General features: G+C 34.4%; 3 protein-coding genes across 3 annotated transcripts; 1 reads left to right on the forward strand and 2 right to left on the reverse strand.

Annotated features, from left to right (window-relative positions):
- Positions 1-4,413: 4,413 nt before the first annotated feature.
- Positions 4,414-4,566, forward strand: K441DRAFT_572488 (uncharacterized protein; the record flags this gene model as incomplete). The annotated part of the gene is made up of 1 exon (XM_067644017.1): positions 4,414-4,566. A coding segment is annotated over one exon (153 nt), but the record flags the coding sequence as incomplete, so codon positions are not given.
- Positions 4,567-7,158: 2,592 nt separating this feature from the next.
- On the reverse strand, positions 7,159-7,329 carry K441DRAFT_572356 (uncharacterized protein; the record flags this gene model as incomplete). Its single annotated transcript, XM_067644012.1, has 1 exon — positions 7,159-7,329. A coding segment is annotated over one exon (171 nt), but the record flags the coding sequence as incomplete, so codon positions are not given.
- A 766-nt stretch (positions 7,330-8,095) lies between these two features.
- Positions 8,096-8,443, reverse strand: K441DRAFT_572713 (uncharacterized protein; the record flags this gene model as incomplete). The annotated part of the gene is made up of 1 exon (XM_067644029.1): positions 8,096-8,443. A coding segment is annotated over one exon (348 nt), but the record flags the coding sequence as incomplete, so codon positions are not given.
- Positions 8,444-18,875: the final 10,432 nt, after the last annotated feature.

The raw sequence follows: 18,875 nt of genomic DNA on the forward strand, positions 1-18,875 counted from the left end.
ATAAGTCACAGGCACCCCTAATCTAACCCTAATATAGTAGTGATTAGCACTAGGTTAATAGGAAGTTTCTTTAGTTTAATAAAGCTAGTAATTAAAAAAGCTTCCTTTATATTATAAGAATTAATAACTCTAAAAGAAAAAAAATACTATATAATTAATTTTGCAGATCTACAAGTAGTGCTGTACTTTTGGGCTTATTTGACCATAATCTTCCTTATATAACATTATATAATACAACCTTATCTACCTCCACCTTATCCACCTCATCCACCCCATCTATCTTTAAGCTATTATCTACTATGCTATTTGCATCTACCCCATACACTAGCAGCACACTTTGGCGCCCTATTACCGATCCCCTTCTCCTTAGCTTAGTATCTTTATATTATAAGGGCCTAATAAATCTAAGGGTTAGTATGCTAAAAAGCGGAGCCACCTTAAATAAGTCCTTTTTTTCTAAAGCTAGGCTTCCTAGCTTTTATAGTAGGGATATTCTCCTTAAGACTTAGACGTGTTATAGTAATGGCACTAGCTAGTTTTAGAGTTGCAGTATTATACTAGCCTTACTAAGTGATAATTATAAACATAGTATCTACTTCTAAAAATTATTAAAGCGATAATTTATATCTTAGTAAAGGACTAAAGCTAAGCCCTTTTAGAACTTATATCTTAGCTCTATGCTCCGCTAGCGACTTAGTTAATTAAGGCACGAGTATAGCAGGAAGGACATACGCAAGCCTATATAATTAGATTATCTATTAACAAGAATCTAAAGCTAGAGAAAGGAAAGGAGAAGAATAGTAGTGCTGCTTAAAGTTTTATACAATCCTCTAGTTATATAACCGCAATCTACCGCAATCTACCGTTTTCTGCCAGTACTGTAATATGCTTAACAGTTTCATACTTAACAAGATATAGTAATACAAATTATAATAATATAAAGGCCACTAAACTAATAAAAAGAAGTATATAATTGGATAAAAGGTATTTCGAATAAATTCCAAGATCGTTTAGTTTAGGTATAGTCTTAATCTCTAGAGACTCCAGATTTGGCACAATATTATTGTTTAGTTTAGGTATAGTCTAAATCTCCAGATACTTACTAGACTTAGCACGGATCTTCATATCCGCATAGAAAAATTCCACGCTTATATCCTTACTTTAGGTATAGAATGTAATACGTTATTTATATATAGAGCTATTTAACTAGAGTGCCGACAGTTAATAAGCTTTTGTAATTAGCTAATTATAGAGTCCCTTTAGAATTCGGACCGCTAAAAGTTGGTCAAAATCTTAGTCATTATTCTATTGCTTTAAGAGGACATAAAGTATATCTAGATTTCTTTTGCTATACATTAGAGAGAATATTATAAAAATATTTATAGGGCGTTAACGTACTCGGCTGTATTCCCTTAAAAGGTATGTTTAATAAGAAGTGCTAGCTTATCGCCCGGAATGCAGAGCGAGAAGACTCTATAAATGGTTTTCTTTTTCTTCTAGACTTTAATAACGGATTCTGAATTGGACTTATTAATAGGCACTACGGTAAAAGTCCTAGGGGCTTTAGGACTATTAGGTATAAGGCAAATATACACTACTCTATTATACGCTACTATGCTAGACTAAGGGGTTATAGTTTGAACTAAGCTAGTATTATCCGCAATGGCATCTATCTTAAGTGTTGGAAACTTTAGGGTTTAGAGGCTATATTTTAAAAAGAAAGCGTAGACTAGAAGTTATAAAGTTACTAAAAATACGTAGATTAAAAGCTTAAAGGGTTCCGCAGCTAAGAGACTCTAGCTATATAGTTTAGGGGCTGGGGCTATATAGGGAGCAGTTAAAGGGCAAGTGTAACATCCGGAAGCGGATATCCGTAGTAGGATATATACATTCTAGGTTGAGTGGTATGGGGCTAAAGATTGTGGGTCTTAGAGGCGTTTAAATTACGCAAGTGTGTCCTAAAATAGCCCGAAGACGTAGAATATACACTTACTACGGCCCTAACTACAGCTAGATATTACATTCTGCCTATATCTCTTCAGCGAGAGCAAAGGCAATATAGACCTAAAATCTCCTAGAGCTAAGGCAGACTTATTAGCTTTTAAGCCACAAAAAGAGATTTAACATAATTTAGTATAGGCAGCCCTAAGATGTAGATATATTATAGGACAAGCCCCTTTATATAGATATAGTCCTCTAGATTAAACTGTAAGGTGCCTGCGCTCTTAGCGAAGTCTTACTAAAGTAGGCTTAGCCCGAAACTGCTTTAGCTAAGCCACTCTAGGGACAACAAAGCGCTTCGGGAATATAACTGTATAAAAATATCCTAAAAAAGCATATAGATAGAGCTATTCCTATTATCTCTTTCTCTTTTAAAGGTATAGTAATACGATATATTACCTTATGTTATAGTCGGTTATAGGCTATAGAAAGCCTATAATAGTAGAATAGGGTTATAATAATGGAAAAGAAGTAAATAGATAACGTGGAGGAAATTTATAGACTTTAGATTGCGTACAAAATGCGATTCGTTAGATATCCCTTTAAACGCTAGTATAGGGCTATGTAACTAAGTCTAAGCAAATATATCCGCTCTAGTCTTAGGACCATTTATAGGTTTTAAGGAAGCCTTTACCACTTAATAAGGCAAAGCTAGGCATAATAGTTAGATCTTAAAAAGCTAGTAAATAGACCGTATTAGGCAGCAATAGTAGATCATATTTATAGTAATCTTTTTAGACTAGGTTAAAGTTGAAGTAAAGTAGAGTAGAGTGGACTACTGGCCTTAATAGGCAAGTGTTAATCCTGTTTAGGAATAAGTTAAACTATAAGTAGAGTAAATTCAAGCTTAAATCCACTCCACTCTAGTTAAAAAAGATCACTAGAGGGGAATAAGGGAAGGAGAGGTTATATTACCATTTAATATATAAATAGATGTAATGCTTTATATCCTAAAATAATATTTTTACTATCTATCCAAAAATACCGGTCTTAAACTGGAGTAAAATATTATGTAGGCATCTATATAGGATCTACTATGAAAAATCTATTTGCTATAGGAGTTCTATATATAATAAATACCCTATTGCTTATGTATTAAGAGAAGCCTAAAAATTAAAACGTAAATAAGCCTTTTCTTAAGTAAAATGCGGTATAAAAAGGAGTTATTTTAGGTCTGCTATACCTTGCTTAGTATTTACCCGCTTTTCCCTAGGCTTACGCCTTTGCTAGATACTATTTAACTACATTATAATTATAAGGCTGTTTAAAATTATAAGAATAATCTCAATAATAGTNAGGGCGGGTAGCNATGCGCTATAATNGTTATTTTTANNGGTCGTTNACATNGCCACTCTAATGAGGAGTTTATAGCTATGTCTATTAGTTAATTTAGCCGTAAGCTAAGGAATATACCTTACTTTAGTTTTTTAAGAATTTAGCGCAGTTTAGCAGCTCTATGTGTGGTAGTAGGTGGCAATCAGATTTGCGTAGATAAAGTTTAAAAAATATTAGCAGCTAATAGAAGCATATAAGGTAACTTTTATATCTAGGGTTTAACAGGATATCTTAGCCGTTACACAAGATATTAGTAGGGATAGGTAGATTAGGTGGATCAGGTGGATTAGGTAGATTAAGTGGGTAACTAGGTATAAATTAGGTAGATTAAGGGGATAACGGACCGAGTAGGTCGGTATAAGGTCCATAGTTATAGGGCTATAATAGCAGTTAGATTTACGCCACTTTTTTAAGTGCGTAGGAGAGATATATAGGGCCTAGAGTGCCTTGCATTTTAAGACTCTCTCCTTTCTAGGCCGACTTTAGTATTTAAGCCTTCCATTCCAAGGCAGATTTCCATATCTCCTTATTAAAAAGAGGCCTATAAAGCAAGTACACTACGCTTTTATAGAAGAAACTATTGCAAACTATCTTGTTTTATATAGAACCAATAGGCAAGACTCTTATTTAAGTTATCTTTTACAAACTTGCCTTATATCTGAGTCATCCCTAGACTTCTAGTCTATTACTACGCCCTTAATCGCTATGACTCCTATTGAAATCCCTGCCGAACTAGCTGCGATTCTAATCGTTTTAAGTCCTATCGGAATTCCCGCCGACTCTACGCCTACCGCCCTAAGCATCACAACTCCTATTAAAAAATCCGCTAAACCTATCGTTATAGATAAGCACCCTAACTTCATCGTCTATTAGCCACCAACTATACCGTCCATACGTGCTATTACTGGAAAATCTATCTTCCTTGCTAGTAGCATCAAAAGTAGTAAAGCGATAGAATGGCAAAAGGATATTATAAAGCTCCTTAAGCCGTGTGGAATCACAGTTCTAAACCCACAGCGTAATAACTAGGATAGTTCTCTACCGCAAGATAAACTTAATGGAGAAGTGTAGAGGTAAATTAAATGGGAGTCTAACGGCTTAGAGCGCGCCACAGTAATTGCCATATTCTTTGATCTAAATACTATATCGCCGATATCCTTATTAGAGCTTAGCGAGTACGTAAAGGATAGGAAGTTAGTAGTTTGTTATCTAAAGGGATATTTTAGGTAGGCTAATATACAGTTTACTTGTTAGAAATATGGGGTGAAGTAAATAGAGACGCTAGAGGAGCTAGCTAATGAGGTAATTGAAAAGGTAGGGAGCAGTAAGGGGTGTGGCAATTACAATAATAAATAAGTCTCCTATTTTAATTATTTACAAGTCTTAGTGTCTAAGTAATGTTAGGGGTGACCTATCTTACTTAGACTGCTAGAGGGTTATAAATTATAGTTATTACACGGGCTTAGAATATGTCTATTTATAGTAGTAATCTTTTATAGTTTTAAATGAAATTGTATTTGTCTAGAAAAATGACTCGCACCTTAATACCACTACTCTATTTCTATTATTGTCGCTCTTTTTTAGTTAACATTTCTAGAACCGTTTACTTATATTCGGCTAAAGGATACAACTTTTATAATTAGAAAAAGGTAATAAGTTTCCATTTAAGGTTAGAGCAAAGAGGCAGGCATTTTCTTACAGCCATTAAGTTTTAAAAGTAATAGGTGCTAAAAAAAAGGCGGTCTCTACTTATATAAAGCCCGAACTATACGCGCGAATTTATCCATATCTTACCATTAGTTAGACTTAGTATGGCCTTTACTAAAGAAATGCAAAACTAATCGCTAGAAGAGGATGAAACGGATATAGCTATTAAAGGCTGGCGACTATTTAGTTTAACTAAACATAGTTTAACTAAACAATACTTAATCAAATACGGCTTAGAAAAGGCCCCAATTTATAGGCTTATCTCGTCTATGAATATACCTTAAGAATTGCTAGCAGACTATAATGATCCGGCTAAGGAAGATATTAGCGATCTAGGAAATAGCTACTGTAAGAAAATAAACAATGGGGAATCACACCTTACTATACGGAATCTTGGCGCTATAATAGGAATTACGTGGTCCGTTAGAAGAGGAAGAGGGGAACCTAATAATATTAACCCTAAGAAGTTAGGCGTTTATCTAAAAAATATATTTATCTTAGTAAGATGGATAATAGAGGGTACTAGAGAGGGTACTAGAGAATAAAAATAGGAGAGTGCTGTATCTCTAGCTAAGCTCTAGCGGTACGATAAGGATATCTAGATATATTTATATTTGTGCGCTTAAGAAGCTAAAAGTAGGTATAAATTAGAGAATTATGGTGAATTCTAGCTAGCCATAGGAGATAACCGTAAAAGGTATCTTTAATTTATTAAGATTTCAACACTATTCTCTTAGGCATTAAATTTCTAGCTTTATTTTCGCGTTAATTTACAGAATATAGAATATAAGATAGTAGTAAGCTTAGAACTATTTTAAATATAGTACAGCTAAATTCTAATTGGTTTATAATGTTAAGGCGAGAAATACTATTGGCGTCATTTAACTACTACTATATATTCCAAAGATAGCCCTAATTGAATCTTAAAGGCTATTTATTTAAATACCCTATAAATTTATCTTACTCCCTTCTTTTCCGTTAACATTAAGACTTAAATATTTGTTAGTTATCCTATATTAACATAGTATTAATAGGGTTATTAAGTTACTTACTTCCGAATGTCTAAAGCTAGTACAGTAAAGGCCGAATTTATTGCTAAATAAGTTATGCGCGAAGTATTAGATGCTGCTAAAGAGGTTAAAGTAGTTAGATTTGCTAAAGCTATTAAAGTCACTAAGGTCATTAAAACCGTAACCGGTAAAGTAGTTTACGTTAGGCCTTTTTATTGTATATAAAGGATGATATAGTCATCGTAAGGGATATTAAGAGAATTACTACGGCCTCGGCAGCCGCGTCTATAATTTAGATATAAGAATATAGCAAAGTTCTTTATTACGACGTAAGGATTACTTAGGAGATTGAGGTAGAGTTATAAATACCTAAAAATTGAATACTACTACGGTTATAAGTTGCAATACTTATATCTATAAGCATTAAAATAAATCTTATAATTCTAGTAAGTTATTTATAACCTAAGAACTGCCTATAAATAATCTAACCTACTACTCTTAGTAAGACGTAGATAGGTGAAGTTAGTAGGTAAAATAGATAGGTGAAGTAGGTAGGTGGTGCTACTAGGATAATATAGGGGATAATGTAAGGGATAATACAGGGCATAATGCAGGGAATAATGCAGGGTATAATATAGGGAATGATGTAGGGCATAATATAGGGAATAATGCAGGGCATAATATAGGGAATGATATAGGGTATGATGCAGGGAATAATGTAGGGCATGATACCGGGGATAATACCAAAGATAAATTAGGTAATAGGTAGGGGATAAGTTACTATCAAAGCTCTATAGAGAATTTAAAAATAGTAAATTTAATATCTACGTATAACCTTGCCTTTTGATAAAAATATAACATTTTAGTCTTGTTTTGTAAAGGCAAATAATATTAACTAAGTAAAGATACTCTAACGATGTTTTTTGCAAAAGTCTCTATTAAAGTATACTAATGGCCTCTTTCGCGTCGGAATACTTAGGATAGAGCAGTCGCACTTATAATAAAAGACTTCCTTAGGGTTAGAATGGCCAGGTTCGCCAAAGTCGGTATTAAGTCTCTATCGCTTAACAAACTAAGTAATTGAATTGGGAAAGCCACTAATCTTCTAGCGGTATAACTGATTTAACTGCAAGTATATAGTTACTTTCTGACTAAGGTAATAGACGGGGAATCTAACGGCCTTATTATAGATTCCACAATCTATACATAGATCACCCTTATTTAGATTACCCAAGTTAGTGTTTTGATTAGTTAAGAACTGGGTAGACGGGAATTTTTATACTAAATCACAGACCAGCGCTTAGGCATTTAGACTCTAACAATATATAAATCCATAACATTCGTACCAACGCCCTTAAAAGCTTAGCATCTCGCTTAATTTGAAGAAGAAAGAGGCCGACTATAGTGCTTATTTAATGGCTAGAAGGATATATTGTTATAACTGAAGATATAGATGCGTTTCCCTTTAAAGATCTACTATTTTACCTATCTCGTCTAGTGCGGGCTAGTATTTAAAGGGTATATTAATCCGGAAGTAGCTTCCCAAAGCTTCCTTATCCACTAGTAGTGACTTAAGTCGATTTAAATGCTTAACGTGGTTATTTTAAGCTACTAGTATAGTCCTAAACGACCTTAGGAGCTAAGGTATAGGACTATTCTAAAAACTATATTATATAGATGGGGCTCTAGGGGAACTAGGCTGTTAAGTAAACCCTAAACTAATAGATACGGTCAGATTAGGGTCCGCGTTAAAGGCAATACAACTCTCCCAATAGATTAGATCTATAGGGTTGTTATACTTTCTAATACCCCTATCTTAAATAAAACCGACAGTAGGGATAAACTTGGCTAAAAAGATACTAGATAAATCTGTTAGAACTTTAACAGAGTAAGTAAGAGTATATTAAACGTATATGGGTGTAGCAGACGTAGCTTATGCACTATAAATTATTAGTCTATATATATAAATGAGATAATTGAAACTTACGCTTATTATATTAATACTTTATTACAAGGATTAGTCGATCTAATGTGCTTATAACCTAGCTGTATATTAGGATAGAGTTTAAATAGCTTAGGTTAAATTTACCGCAATCTTTTCGACGTTCTAATACGCTATTATAATTCGATAATATGTATAGCGCGCCCTTGGATATTGTTATGGCTATTATAGCAACTTTTATACTGGACGTCTTAAACTTCACCATATCGAACAGCCGGTCATTTATTCCAAATACATCTTTAAGACAGAACTTAAGTTTAGCAACCTTAGAACGGCTTTTAGTAAGCCAAAAACCTAAAAACGAAATCATATAAAAGTATAGTAAAAGCCTAGCAAGACGCTGTATAGCGAAAACTCGTTCAGCTAGCGTCTTAAATATAAAAATGCAATTTTAGATACTCTGTCGTATCCGGAAAAGCTAGAAAACAGCAAGACCTCCTATAAAAGTTAGTTTATTCTATATTATTATATAATTAAACCCTACCTAAACTAGTACTTAGAGCGAAGTCGAAATCATCCTAAAGGGGATATAGGAGGTCCTAAACTTGCTCTAGATTTCTTAGTATTAGCAGTAATAGCTCTCCTTAGACGCCGCCTCTATTAATCGCTAGTAAATAAGTACTAGCAGTTAGTAGAAGGAGCTTTACTCCCAGCGGCCCTTTAGATTGGCATAATATGCACTTAGAGACTTTAAAGTAATATTTAATGCCTTGTATCGGCGTGCTATATCTATAGACGCAAATATTATATATTAAATGTCTATAAATAAGTGTATGTTCTGGTTTTCTGCGAAGGCAGAATAGGCAAGTTCTATTTAACTTTAGTTAGGGAATGCTCTATTTAAGTTCCTGTAGATTCTGCTAGTATAGCTAGAAAGAAGGGATGTTATCTATATTTAAATTAGATAGCATAGTTACGAAATTATCCTTTATTAAGCGACACTAGTTATAAGCTAACAGGTGCTGAAAATAATACTATTTAAGATATACTGCTTAGTAGTAATCGTAATAGAGAGTTTAGAAAAGGGCTCTAGAATAAAAACCTTATATATTTAGTAACTAGCAGGAATTAAGGGTCTTAAAATCTTACAATATATTCTAGGGGGAGAACTATCTACAAAAATAGCTGAGGCAATATACGTAGCGGCGTTATTAAGGGAGACTTTATGCTAATAACAGAGTTATAGGAATAAGCCTAGGTAGGCGGAAAACTAATCGTCAATGTTATTTTCTTCCCTAAACGCACGGAAGAAACTAAAAGGTAAACTTGTAGTTGTGGTGAAATAAATCAACGCTTTATAGAAAAATGCTCAAAGGTAAGTTACGGAGAATAGTGCCTGCTCAGTAATTTTTGCTCGTCAAGTATAGTCAGCCTCTTGTAGTAGAGCATCTTTAAGTAGAAAGTAGCGCGTGGTTAGCGATACTTCCATAGCATCTAGCAAGGCTATAATTGTTACACTAGAGAAGGATTTTAACACGTCTAGTAAGCTCTTAATAAAGTCCGCAGAGTTAACTATTTGTGTAACGATGATAATAACATATAGTCGACTTATTACCAATTCCTGGCCTCGTTTTACCCATCTATAAAGAAGATTTAAAACCTCTTCCAAACTTAAGAAATCCTCTGCAAAAAGGCAAAGGACGTTAGTAAAGGGGAGAAGCAATAGCGAGTAGATCCTATCAACCATATCTTTAGTCTTAGGCTTGGGATATTAGTCGCTAACCCAGTCAAGCCTATACCGCTTAGTCTTATGACAGCAGTCTACCGTTTTACTAAGTTTAATAAGAAGGTTTTCTAGATTAGCCTCGGCGAAGAGCATTAGATTTTCAGCGCCTGCGGTAGTTAGGTCAATATTCAGCCTAATTATACCTTAAACGCTACGCCGTTTATAGTTAATCGCGGGAAAGAGAGCTCTTAGTGCTTGTTTTTTATTCTTCTTTCCGATAAAAAGGAGTAAAGATAGATACTAAGTGTCTGCGTGCGTTATATCGGCTATAAGTTTTTAGAGTTATCCCTTATAGGTTATCAACCACTTATTACAATCCCTATAGAGTTTTAACCACTTGTTATACGAACAGGTAATTATATTAGCAGAAACGGGTTCTAAAACGAAAGCTAATCTTTAGGCTAAATGGAATTTTTCTATTTTATATTGCTGCGTATATCTTTAGTTACTCTTTTTTAATGGTATAATTAATTAGCCGGCCACTACCTTTCTACTACTAACCTACCTAGCTATATCCCCAGACTATAATAAAGAGGATTAAAATTCTAATACAATGCTTACTAAGCTTAAATTCTCTATATATTACATAAAATACTTTATAAGGCCTTATCCGCCATAAACTCGTATAAAGAGGTATACGTTCTTAAGACGATTAAGGAAAAAGAATTAGAATTATGCAATTTTAGTCAATCGGCCAATTATAGATCCCAATCTTTATATCCAGCTAGGTAGGGAGCAAAGCTATAGACCCCTTCTACTAAACAGCTATAGCAGTTGTTAAAAGTTTAACAGAGCGACGCCACAAGGTTTACTAACTAGGAGATTAGCAAATATAAACTAGTAGTAAAGACAATATAAGTATAGAGTTATAGTAAACTTCTAAGAAGATAGCAATGTTAGTAAACCTATTATACTTACGCCTCTATCCCAACATAATACTTAAGCCGACGTTGTATGTTCTTTAATCCCTTTAGGTTAATAATTAGATAAAATTAAGCGCTTATACTAAAATCCTCGACTTAAATTTCTAGCAATGTAATATTTCTCTATGGATATGAAAGTCGGCTTTCCCCTCGCCACGTCCCAATTCGAGGAATTCGCACTCACTAAATTTCATCCAAATCTTCGTCAGACGGGCGAAGTTCGGGCCTAGTCTGCGTTTCGGGGGGTAGCGCAGATTGGATTTCTTGCTAAATAAGTCTTACGCTTTTTATAGAATTGTCAGGAGTTAGTAGCTAGTCCTTTAGTGCTTTTTGTTTTATAGCCTTACCACCGTGAAATAGATCCATATATTGAGAAAAAGGCTTTCTAAGAAACCGTATATCTAGTGACTTAGATCCTTCGTCCAGAATAAAAATAACCCACAGAAAATTCGTGTTTATTAAATTAGCTCTATTATAGACATTTATAATATCTATTAACTATAGAAAGTCCGCAATAACGCATCCGAATTTCTAAGGCGCTCTAATAAAGTTATTGTTAAAATATCTATCTACAATTTCGGAAGCTATATTTTTCACAGCAGAGCTATTGTTCCCTACCCTGCTATATTTTAAGGTTATAATTTGAAAGAAAGCAACCTAATTTATAATCTTACATTTATTGGATAGAGATTTAATAATAAAAAGGGCGCTTTAAGCAGTTATTATAGCAGTTTTAGGAGGCCGCTAGACCATAAGGTGACCCATTTAACTTTACTTATTACTCCCCTGCTGCTGCTTGTAGCTCTACTACTGCTTATAGCTCTACTACTGCTCGTGGCTCTACTACTGCTCGTAGCTCTACTACTACTCGTAGCTCTGCTGCTGCTTATAGCTCTACTGCTGCTCGTAGCTTTGCTGCTGCTCGTAGCTCTACTGCTGCTTATAGCTCTGCTGCTGCTCATAGCTCTACTGCTACTCGTAGCTCTGCTGCTGCTTATAGCCAGCTAAATAAGCACTTTTAGGCACTTCTAATATAGGTGCTTACATCTCTTTTATCTAAAGGTCGAAATCGTTTGTATCTTACCGCCTAAAAAAGTAGAAGAAAATAAATCGTTTAACTGCGAACGATATAAGCATAGCTTTTAGACTAACTGTATCATTTACACTATATAATATAGGTAGGAATAAAAGGTTCTTATTAGAGATATAAGAAGCCTATAGCGGTTTACCGCATCTATAATTAATAGGCTTACCACTAAAATTAACGCTTAGAGTGAGAGTGGGGCCTAGGAGTATTTACCGCTTAAATTTAGTATAAAGCACTTCTAGTTAGCGGTCTACCTCTAATTTAAAATCCTTATTACTAATTTTATATAATTCTTTAGGTTGCCGATTATAAAGGGAAACCCAGATTTCTGCTTTATTAGGGTCTTCCCTTAGAAGTTCCTTAATAGGCTTTAACTTAAACCTAAGATTACTAGCTAGCCTTGTAAACTTATACTAAGCCCTCTTTCTAGCGGAGTTATTACTCTTTTTACCGCTTTCAATATTATCCTTTTTACTTCTTCTATCTACTAATAGAGATATATCGGTTATACTAGGAAAATGTCGTAGTAAGTATAAGCAGAGTTAATAATAGCGAATAAGTAATTCTGGGGTGTTTGGTATGTAACACTCTCTATTTAAACCAAATTAAACTAAATAATAACCGTCGTGCTTTAATAAGCCTGTATAGTAACGCGTAATTGTCTCTCTTATAGAATCTTTATAGTTTAGCGGTAGTATTCCCCTTAAGATTATTATTACGGGTTTAAGATACTTTAAATCTTTAAAGAATATTTTAAATGTTAGGATTATACCCGGTACCTTAAGTAACTAAGTTAGGACCTTTAGGCGTAGCGAATTTAGTATATTAGGAAAAACCTAACTAGTATTTACTAATGTTATTACTAGATTTTTGTCGTCAAAACACGCTAACAGCGTAAGGGATTGTAGGTTCCGGACCGTACTCTTGCTAAAAAAAGGCAGTATTGACTTGTTATTATTGGTAATAAACTTCTAAACTCGCTGTATATGCCCGATATAGTAACAGATTTCCTATTATTTGTAAGTAATATACTAAAAAATCTTAATTGTAGGAAGTAAACCTCTGGGCACTTTTAACTCTATATTGTAGAAAAACATCTAAGTTTAAGGTCCCCCTATAACCCTATATATAGTAAAAGCGTATCTATTGCATGGCCTAACCATTTATATTTAGGTTGTTGGATTTGGTTTATAACTTTACCCTACTTATTATTACTTAGTTAAAGGAGCTATCTCTATTCGCCTAACGTATCCTTATAAAATTGATAGAAGCGGACTAGTTAGTATACTTCGCCGTCGGTAGCTTTTTAAGTGTATAAGTACCTTTCTTAAATATATATCCCCGTTCGCTTAGATATACCTATCCCTATTAGATTAATTAATTGTAGATAAAGCTGTAAACAAACCCGATAAATATAGGTCAGTATACTACTATCTATCCTCTAAGAAGAGTATATTCTAAGCTGCCGTAATGCGATATTTGCCATGTAAGCAAAGTAAAGACGTATTATTCTGTATGGGGAGCCTTGGTAGTTCTTAGTAAAGTAATTTTAGTAGGTGTTTTCTAGTACCAGATTTCTAGACTAATATGTTAAATTTTATAGGGTTGATGATCGCAGAGATGTAATTCCCTAGATTAAGTTAAGCGCAATCTTATTTAAAAACTTTTTCTAAATAAGAAACATAGTCTAGATTAAGATGCTCTTCCTTAGGCCTATGAAATTTTAGATACTATAGAGCAATCTTTACCGTGCTAAGAAAGTATTTCTATAGGTCTCTAGAAATAGCTTTATCCTATAATATATTTGCCATAATTATAAGTTATAAAGGAATTAGCTAGTATTAAATCTCTTTATACCTCCTAGCTAGTTTATAGGATTACTTAGCTCGCACGATTTACTAGTAGTTATTTTTAACTTTATAAAGGTAGCAAGACAGGCTTATACTTAGACCCTACTATTACCTAGCTTATATAATCTCCTAACTCGCGCGATTACCTAGCTTATAGGATTGACTAGCTTACAGCTAAGCGTTAATAAAGGGTACTAGATCATAATTACCTAGCTCTTATAATCTCCTATAAGCGCCTAGCTCCTATAAGCACTTAGCTCGCATAACTACCTAGTTTATGAAATTGGCTAGCTCCTATGGGCACCCAGCTTATATAATCGCCTAGCTTATAGGATTGGCCGGCTCCTATAAGTACCTAGTTCGCATAATTACCTAGCTTGTACAATTACCTAGCTCGTAAGATTACCTAGCTTATAGGATCACCTAGCTTATAGAATTACCTAGCTTATAAGATCACCTAGCTTATAGGATTACCTAGCTCGTGGGATTACCTAGCTTATAGGATCACCTAGTTTGTGGGATTACTTAGCTTATAGGATTACCTAGCTTGTAGGATTATCTAGCTTGTAGGATTACCTAGCTCGTAGAATTACCTAGCTTGTGGGATTACCTAGCTTGTGGGATTACCTAGCTCGTAAAATCACCTAGCTCGTAGGATTACCTAACTCGTAGGATTACCTAGCTTATAGAATTACCTAGCTCGCGGGATTACCTAGCTTATAGGATTACCTAGCTCGCGGGATTACCTAGCTTACGGGATTACCTAGCTCGCAAAATTATCTAGCTTACAAGATCACCTAGCTTGTAGAATTACCTAGCTCCTATAAGCATCTAGCTTACACAATTACCTAGCTTATACAATTACCTAGCTCGCACGATTACCCAGCTTATAGGATCGCCTAGCTTATAGGATCGAAGCCAGAGTTACTAAACCCATTAATATTTTATTTACACGCTAGGCGTTAATTAGAAGGCGCTAGGTTAGATACCCTACTTATACAATTACCTAGCTTATAGAATCCCCCAGCTCCTATAAACGCCTAGCTCGTAGGACCGAAGCTATAGCTACTAAATCCGTTAAAATCCTAGCTACACGTTTAGAGGGCGCTACGCTTATCCACTTAGCTCGCACGGTTACTTGGTTTGTACAATTATCTAGCTTATACGACCACCTAGCGTATATCTTTTTATAATTTACTATGAATTCCACGTTCTTCTAAAAAAAATTCTATACGCTTCTAGGTAGAATGCCTTAAATTAATTGAAGTTTAATTTTAGAGCTGCTTAAGGCGATTTATATATTATCGACCTAAATTGGACTTGTTTTACTACTATCTTACTTTAGTATAATATTAACTATCTAGTTCGACTTAAGAGTCTCTAAGTATGTAGATATATATAATAATTAGTATTAATCTATATAAGATATAGTAGGCTTTACAAGATAATTTAAATATTGTCCCGTGTAACTATATATAAAAACTTAGAAAAGAATATATACTAGCGTCTATATATTGCTTAGTAGTGTCCATCTTAGTAACGTATAATGCTAAGACCTCCTATAATATTCGCGAATATTAAACGCAGTCACTATATAGCTAATTCGCTTTTTCTACCCGCTATCCCTTATACTTAGTATGCATTATATATAGATAGCGCTTTAAGGCAATTCTTTAGCAGGTACTAGGAACTAGCAAAACCGCTAAAAACCTACCTTAGTGCGACTACTATAGTTAGATAGTTTTGCAGCTATAGGCTTACAGTTAGGGATATCTAGTTACTTTAGGACAAATCCTTAGCAAATTTAAGTGTTAGGTACTAGTAAAACTGCTAAGAACTAGCCCTAGAGTGACCTTATAGCCCTATATCTCCTAATTATACGGTTAAAATTAATATCCCTTTATATAACTGCAATAGATAGACCTAAGCTCTAATACTTTAATGTTAAATAGAAGATTAAGAATAAGAACTCTATTAAATTATAAAAGGCTTTATAGTCTTATAAGTAGCTTTAGGGGTACTTAAGGCCTTATAACTATTATTCTTTATAATACTTAGCTTAGATATAGGAGTCTACAATACTAAGCTTAGGTAAGATGCCATATTTATTAAGACAGTTAGTGTAGAATTACTAAAGGAGATATTAGCTGTTGTATATATATCCCGAATTTCTAGTATTTTACTATATAGCCTTAATGTCTACCCCCTAACGGTTTTCTAGAAGCATCTAATATAATCCTAGTAGAGGATCAAGCCGGGTCTTCTTCTGCTACTAAGCTATAACCTATAAATTATCCCAGAACTGCTTTAGTGTTTTAGCCGACTATTCTTCTCTTTGCGGAAATGGTATAAATAGGGATTTATTATCCCCTATTCTGCGAAGTTCTGGCACTGCCTAATTCTCCACATATCAATATCCTTAAACCTTATACTTCTCTCTAGCCGCCTAGACATATAGGGTCTCCACTCTACGTAACTAAGTATATGCCTCCTTCTACTAGGAGGGTTTAGGGTATAAATGTACCGCTCCGAGCCTAGAAATAAAACATTGAACTTAACTTAAATAAAATTGGAGGATGTTATGGAAAGGAGTTGACTAAGGGACGGCTGTGTTAAACATTAATTATATATAAACCCCACTCTTTGCGCTCTTTCCTTTAATTACCTTAAGTGTTTCGCTGCCTTGGTCGTATTTGTCTAGCCTATTATAGTCATATTCGTGCTAAAAGGAAAAGGTTGGTAACATCCCTAAATGCTATAATCCCTTCCTATTATGTAAGACCCAGATTGTCTTATATAATCCTTACAGGTTATAGTTATATCGATAATAATAAAGATTGGTGAAGAACTGCCGCAACTAAATATAAGCGTTATGCTCCTTATCTTCTGTAGTCTTATAGACAGAATTGGGTAAGTCTATTTTATCTATATCTCTATCCTAATAGTTGTTCTAACTAAATATATCTTAATTAAATAAGAACGCGGTTTTGTTAAAGGTATACCTAGCAGATATATCTAAGCCCTCGCTATATTCTATGGAATGAACCTTTTTTTAAAAATACTTTTCTATTAGGGCATTAAATTCTTTAGACTTAGATATGTGTTGCAACACTCTTATATCTATCTTAAATTTTTGGAAGCTTAATTTTCGGACTAGCGACCATATTGGAGAGGTCCACTGTATACTATAGCTTAACTTTATCTCACTAAGCATTCTAAAAATGCCTTTAATATCTGCTTAGACATAGAAGTCGAAATTAGAGTATGGCTTAGTAGAGCTAGGTATAAAGTAGTCTATAGCGCGAGAACCTAATATATACGCGTTGCTCTCGGCCATTGCGTTAAGAAGGCCCTTAGGATTAGTAAAGTAGGGTCTTAAGTAATGTATAGGGTTCTTTCTCTCCCTATACGCTTCTAACGCGAGTGTCAGTCTATTTACCGTGCCGTCCTTGCCTTTTATATATAATATAAGCGTGAGATTCTTATAGTCCGAGATACTTATAACCTTATAGAGTTTGTAGAAGCCGTCTAAGTGTAACGTATTAATGTTTGTAGGTGGAGTGTAACGACGTTGTGAGATTAAGCGGAGGATTAAAGGAAGAGAAAGACTTAATGGCTAATGGCGAAATATTGATATTAAGACTTCTATTATGTTCGCTCGATCTCAAACAAGATTAAAAAAGTCGTTAAATAGTATTATTTTCTTAATCCTGCAAATTATATTAGAATTAAATATATAAAAAAGGAATATAGTATTAGAATTGAAAATCCTACGTAGGTGATATAATTAAATCTTTAACATTTATCTAAATATATCTAAGGCACTAGAAACTAATAACACTATTACTGTGTATATTTAACCACCTTATCTACCTTACCTACCTCACCTACCTTACCTACCTCATCTGCCTCATCTGCCTCGCGCCCTAGTATAGTTATATTACCCCCCCCTCTTAAAAAAGCCTGCCCTTAGGTGTTATCTAAGCTCCTTATTGTCGTCTAAATTGTCGTAATTGTCTAACCCTTCTTCCTAGCATTTAATCCAGTTTTCTAGTTTATGTAGTGGTCCGGGAAGGTCTAATTAGGCTAGGTGGAAATCCCATAGCTTATAGGGGGAATACTTAAAATTAGATATAGGATACTATTCTGGGTCTTTGTTATGGCCTATTTAGCTTATATAGTATTTTAAGACATTACAGTCCTTTTTAACTGCTAGGATTTCTTTAACTTCCTATTTCTCATCCTCTATAATCTAAATTGGTAGGGGGGGGCCGTTATACTATCTAGACAATGGGTTGTCTACGGCCTTTTATAGTCGATCTGGGGAGAAAATAGGGGAACTCTAAATTTTAAGGAAGTTACTTTTAATAATAGACATGCCTTTTGTTTTTAAACCCAGCTAAAACGCCTTATAGAGACTACCTCTAGGAGTATGTAGTATCTGCACTTAAAGTAGGTACTTTAAAATAAGGGTTATTGTAGCCACGAAGAGTATAGATTAAGCTTAAATAAGCTGACTAAGAGGACGAGGTGGCTACTAGGGAAGAAATTACGAGCGTAAAAAAACTCTAATTAAGGCGATATTAGCAGCTAAGATAATATATATCGGCATGGCTATAAACTACAAATTCTCAGCCATCTAAGTATCTATAATTGCGGAGAGGGTGGTTGAGTAGGGTAATAAAGGTGACTAAGATGACGACTAAACTTCTTTTATCCCTTATACCACCCCTATCCCCTATATCATCCTTACCCCCTACACCACCCCCATCCCCTACATTATCCTCACCCCCTACACTATCCTCACCCCCTATATTAACTACTACCCTAAAAAAGCTAAGGGCATCGCAGAGCCTCCAATTACTAAATTTGGTGTCCCCGGATATTTTAACATTCTATTGATTGGATGTCTATATACTAATTATAAGAAAAGAATAAGGACTCTATCTATTAAATATAGCTCTAAGAGCCTCTATATATATATAAGAAAGGTATAGGAAATGAGAACGAGAAGGGGGGAGGGGGGTGGTAATGGAAATAAGGGGTAGGTGACCGAGTTAATAACTAAGTCAATGACTAAGTCAATAGAGGTAGCTAAGTTAGTGACAAGATAACCTGATTTAGGTCGACACATTTATGTATGCAATTCTGCCGCAGCTATAGATTAAGACTATATAAATTATAAGTAATATACAATTACGTTTTACGAGAGAATTTTATAATAAAACTATTTA

This window comes from Cenococcum geophilum, assembly GCF_001692895.1.
Source record: "Cenococcum geophilum 1.58 unplaced genomic scaffold K441scaffold_35, whole genome shotgun sequence".
In the NCBI taxonomy this organism is placed as follows: domain Eukaryota; kingdom Fungi; phylum Ascomycota; class Dothideomycetes; order Gloniales; family Gloniaceae; genus Cenococcum; species Cenococcum geophilum.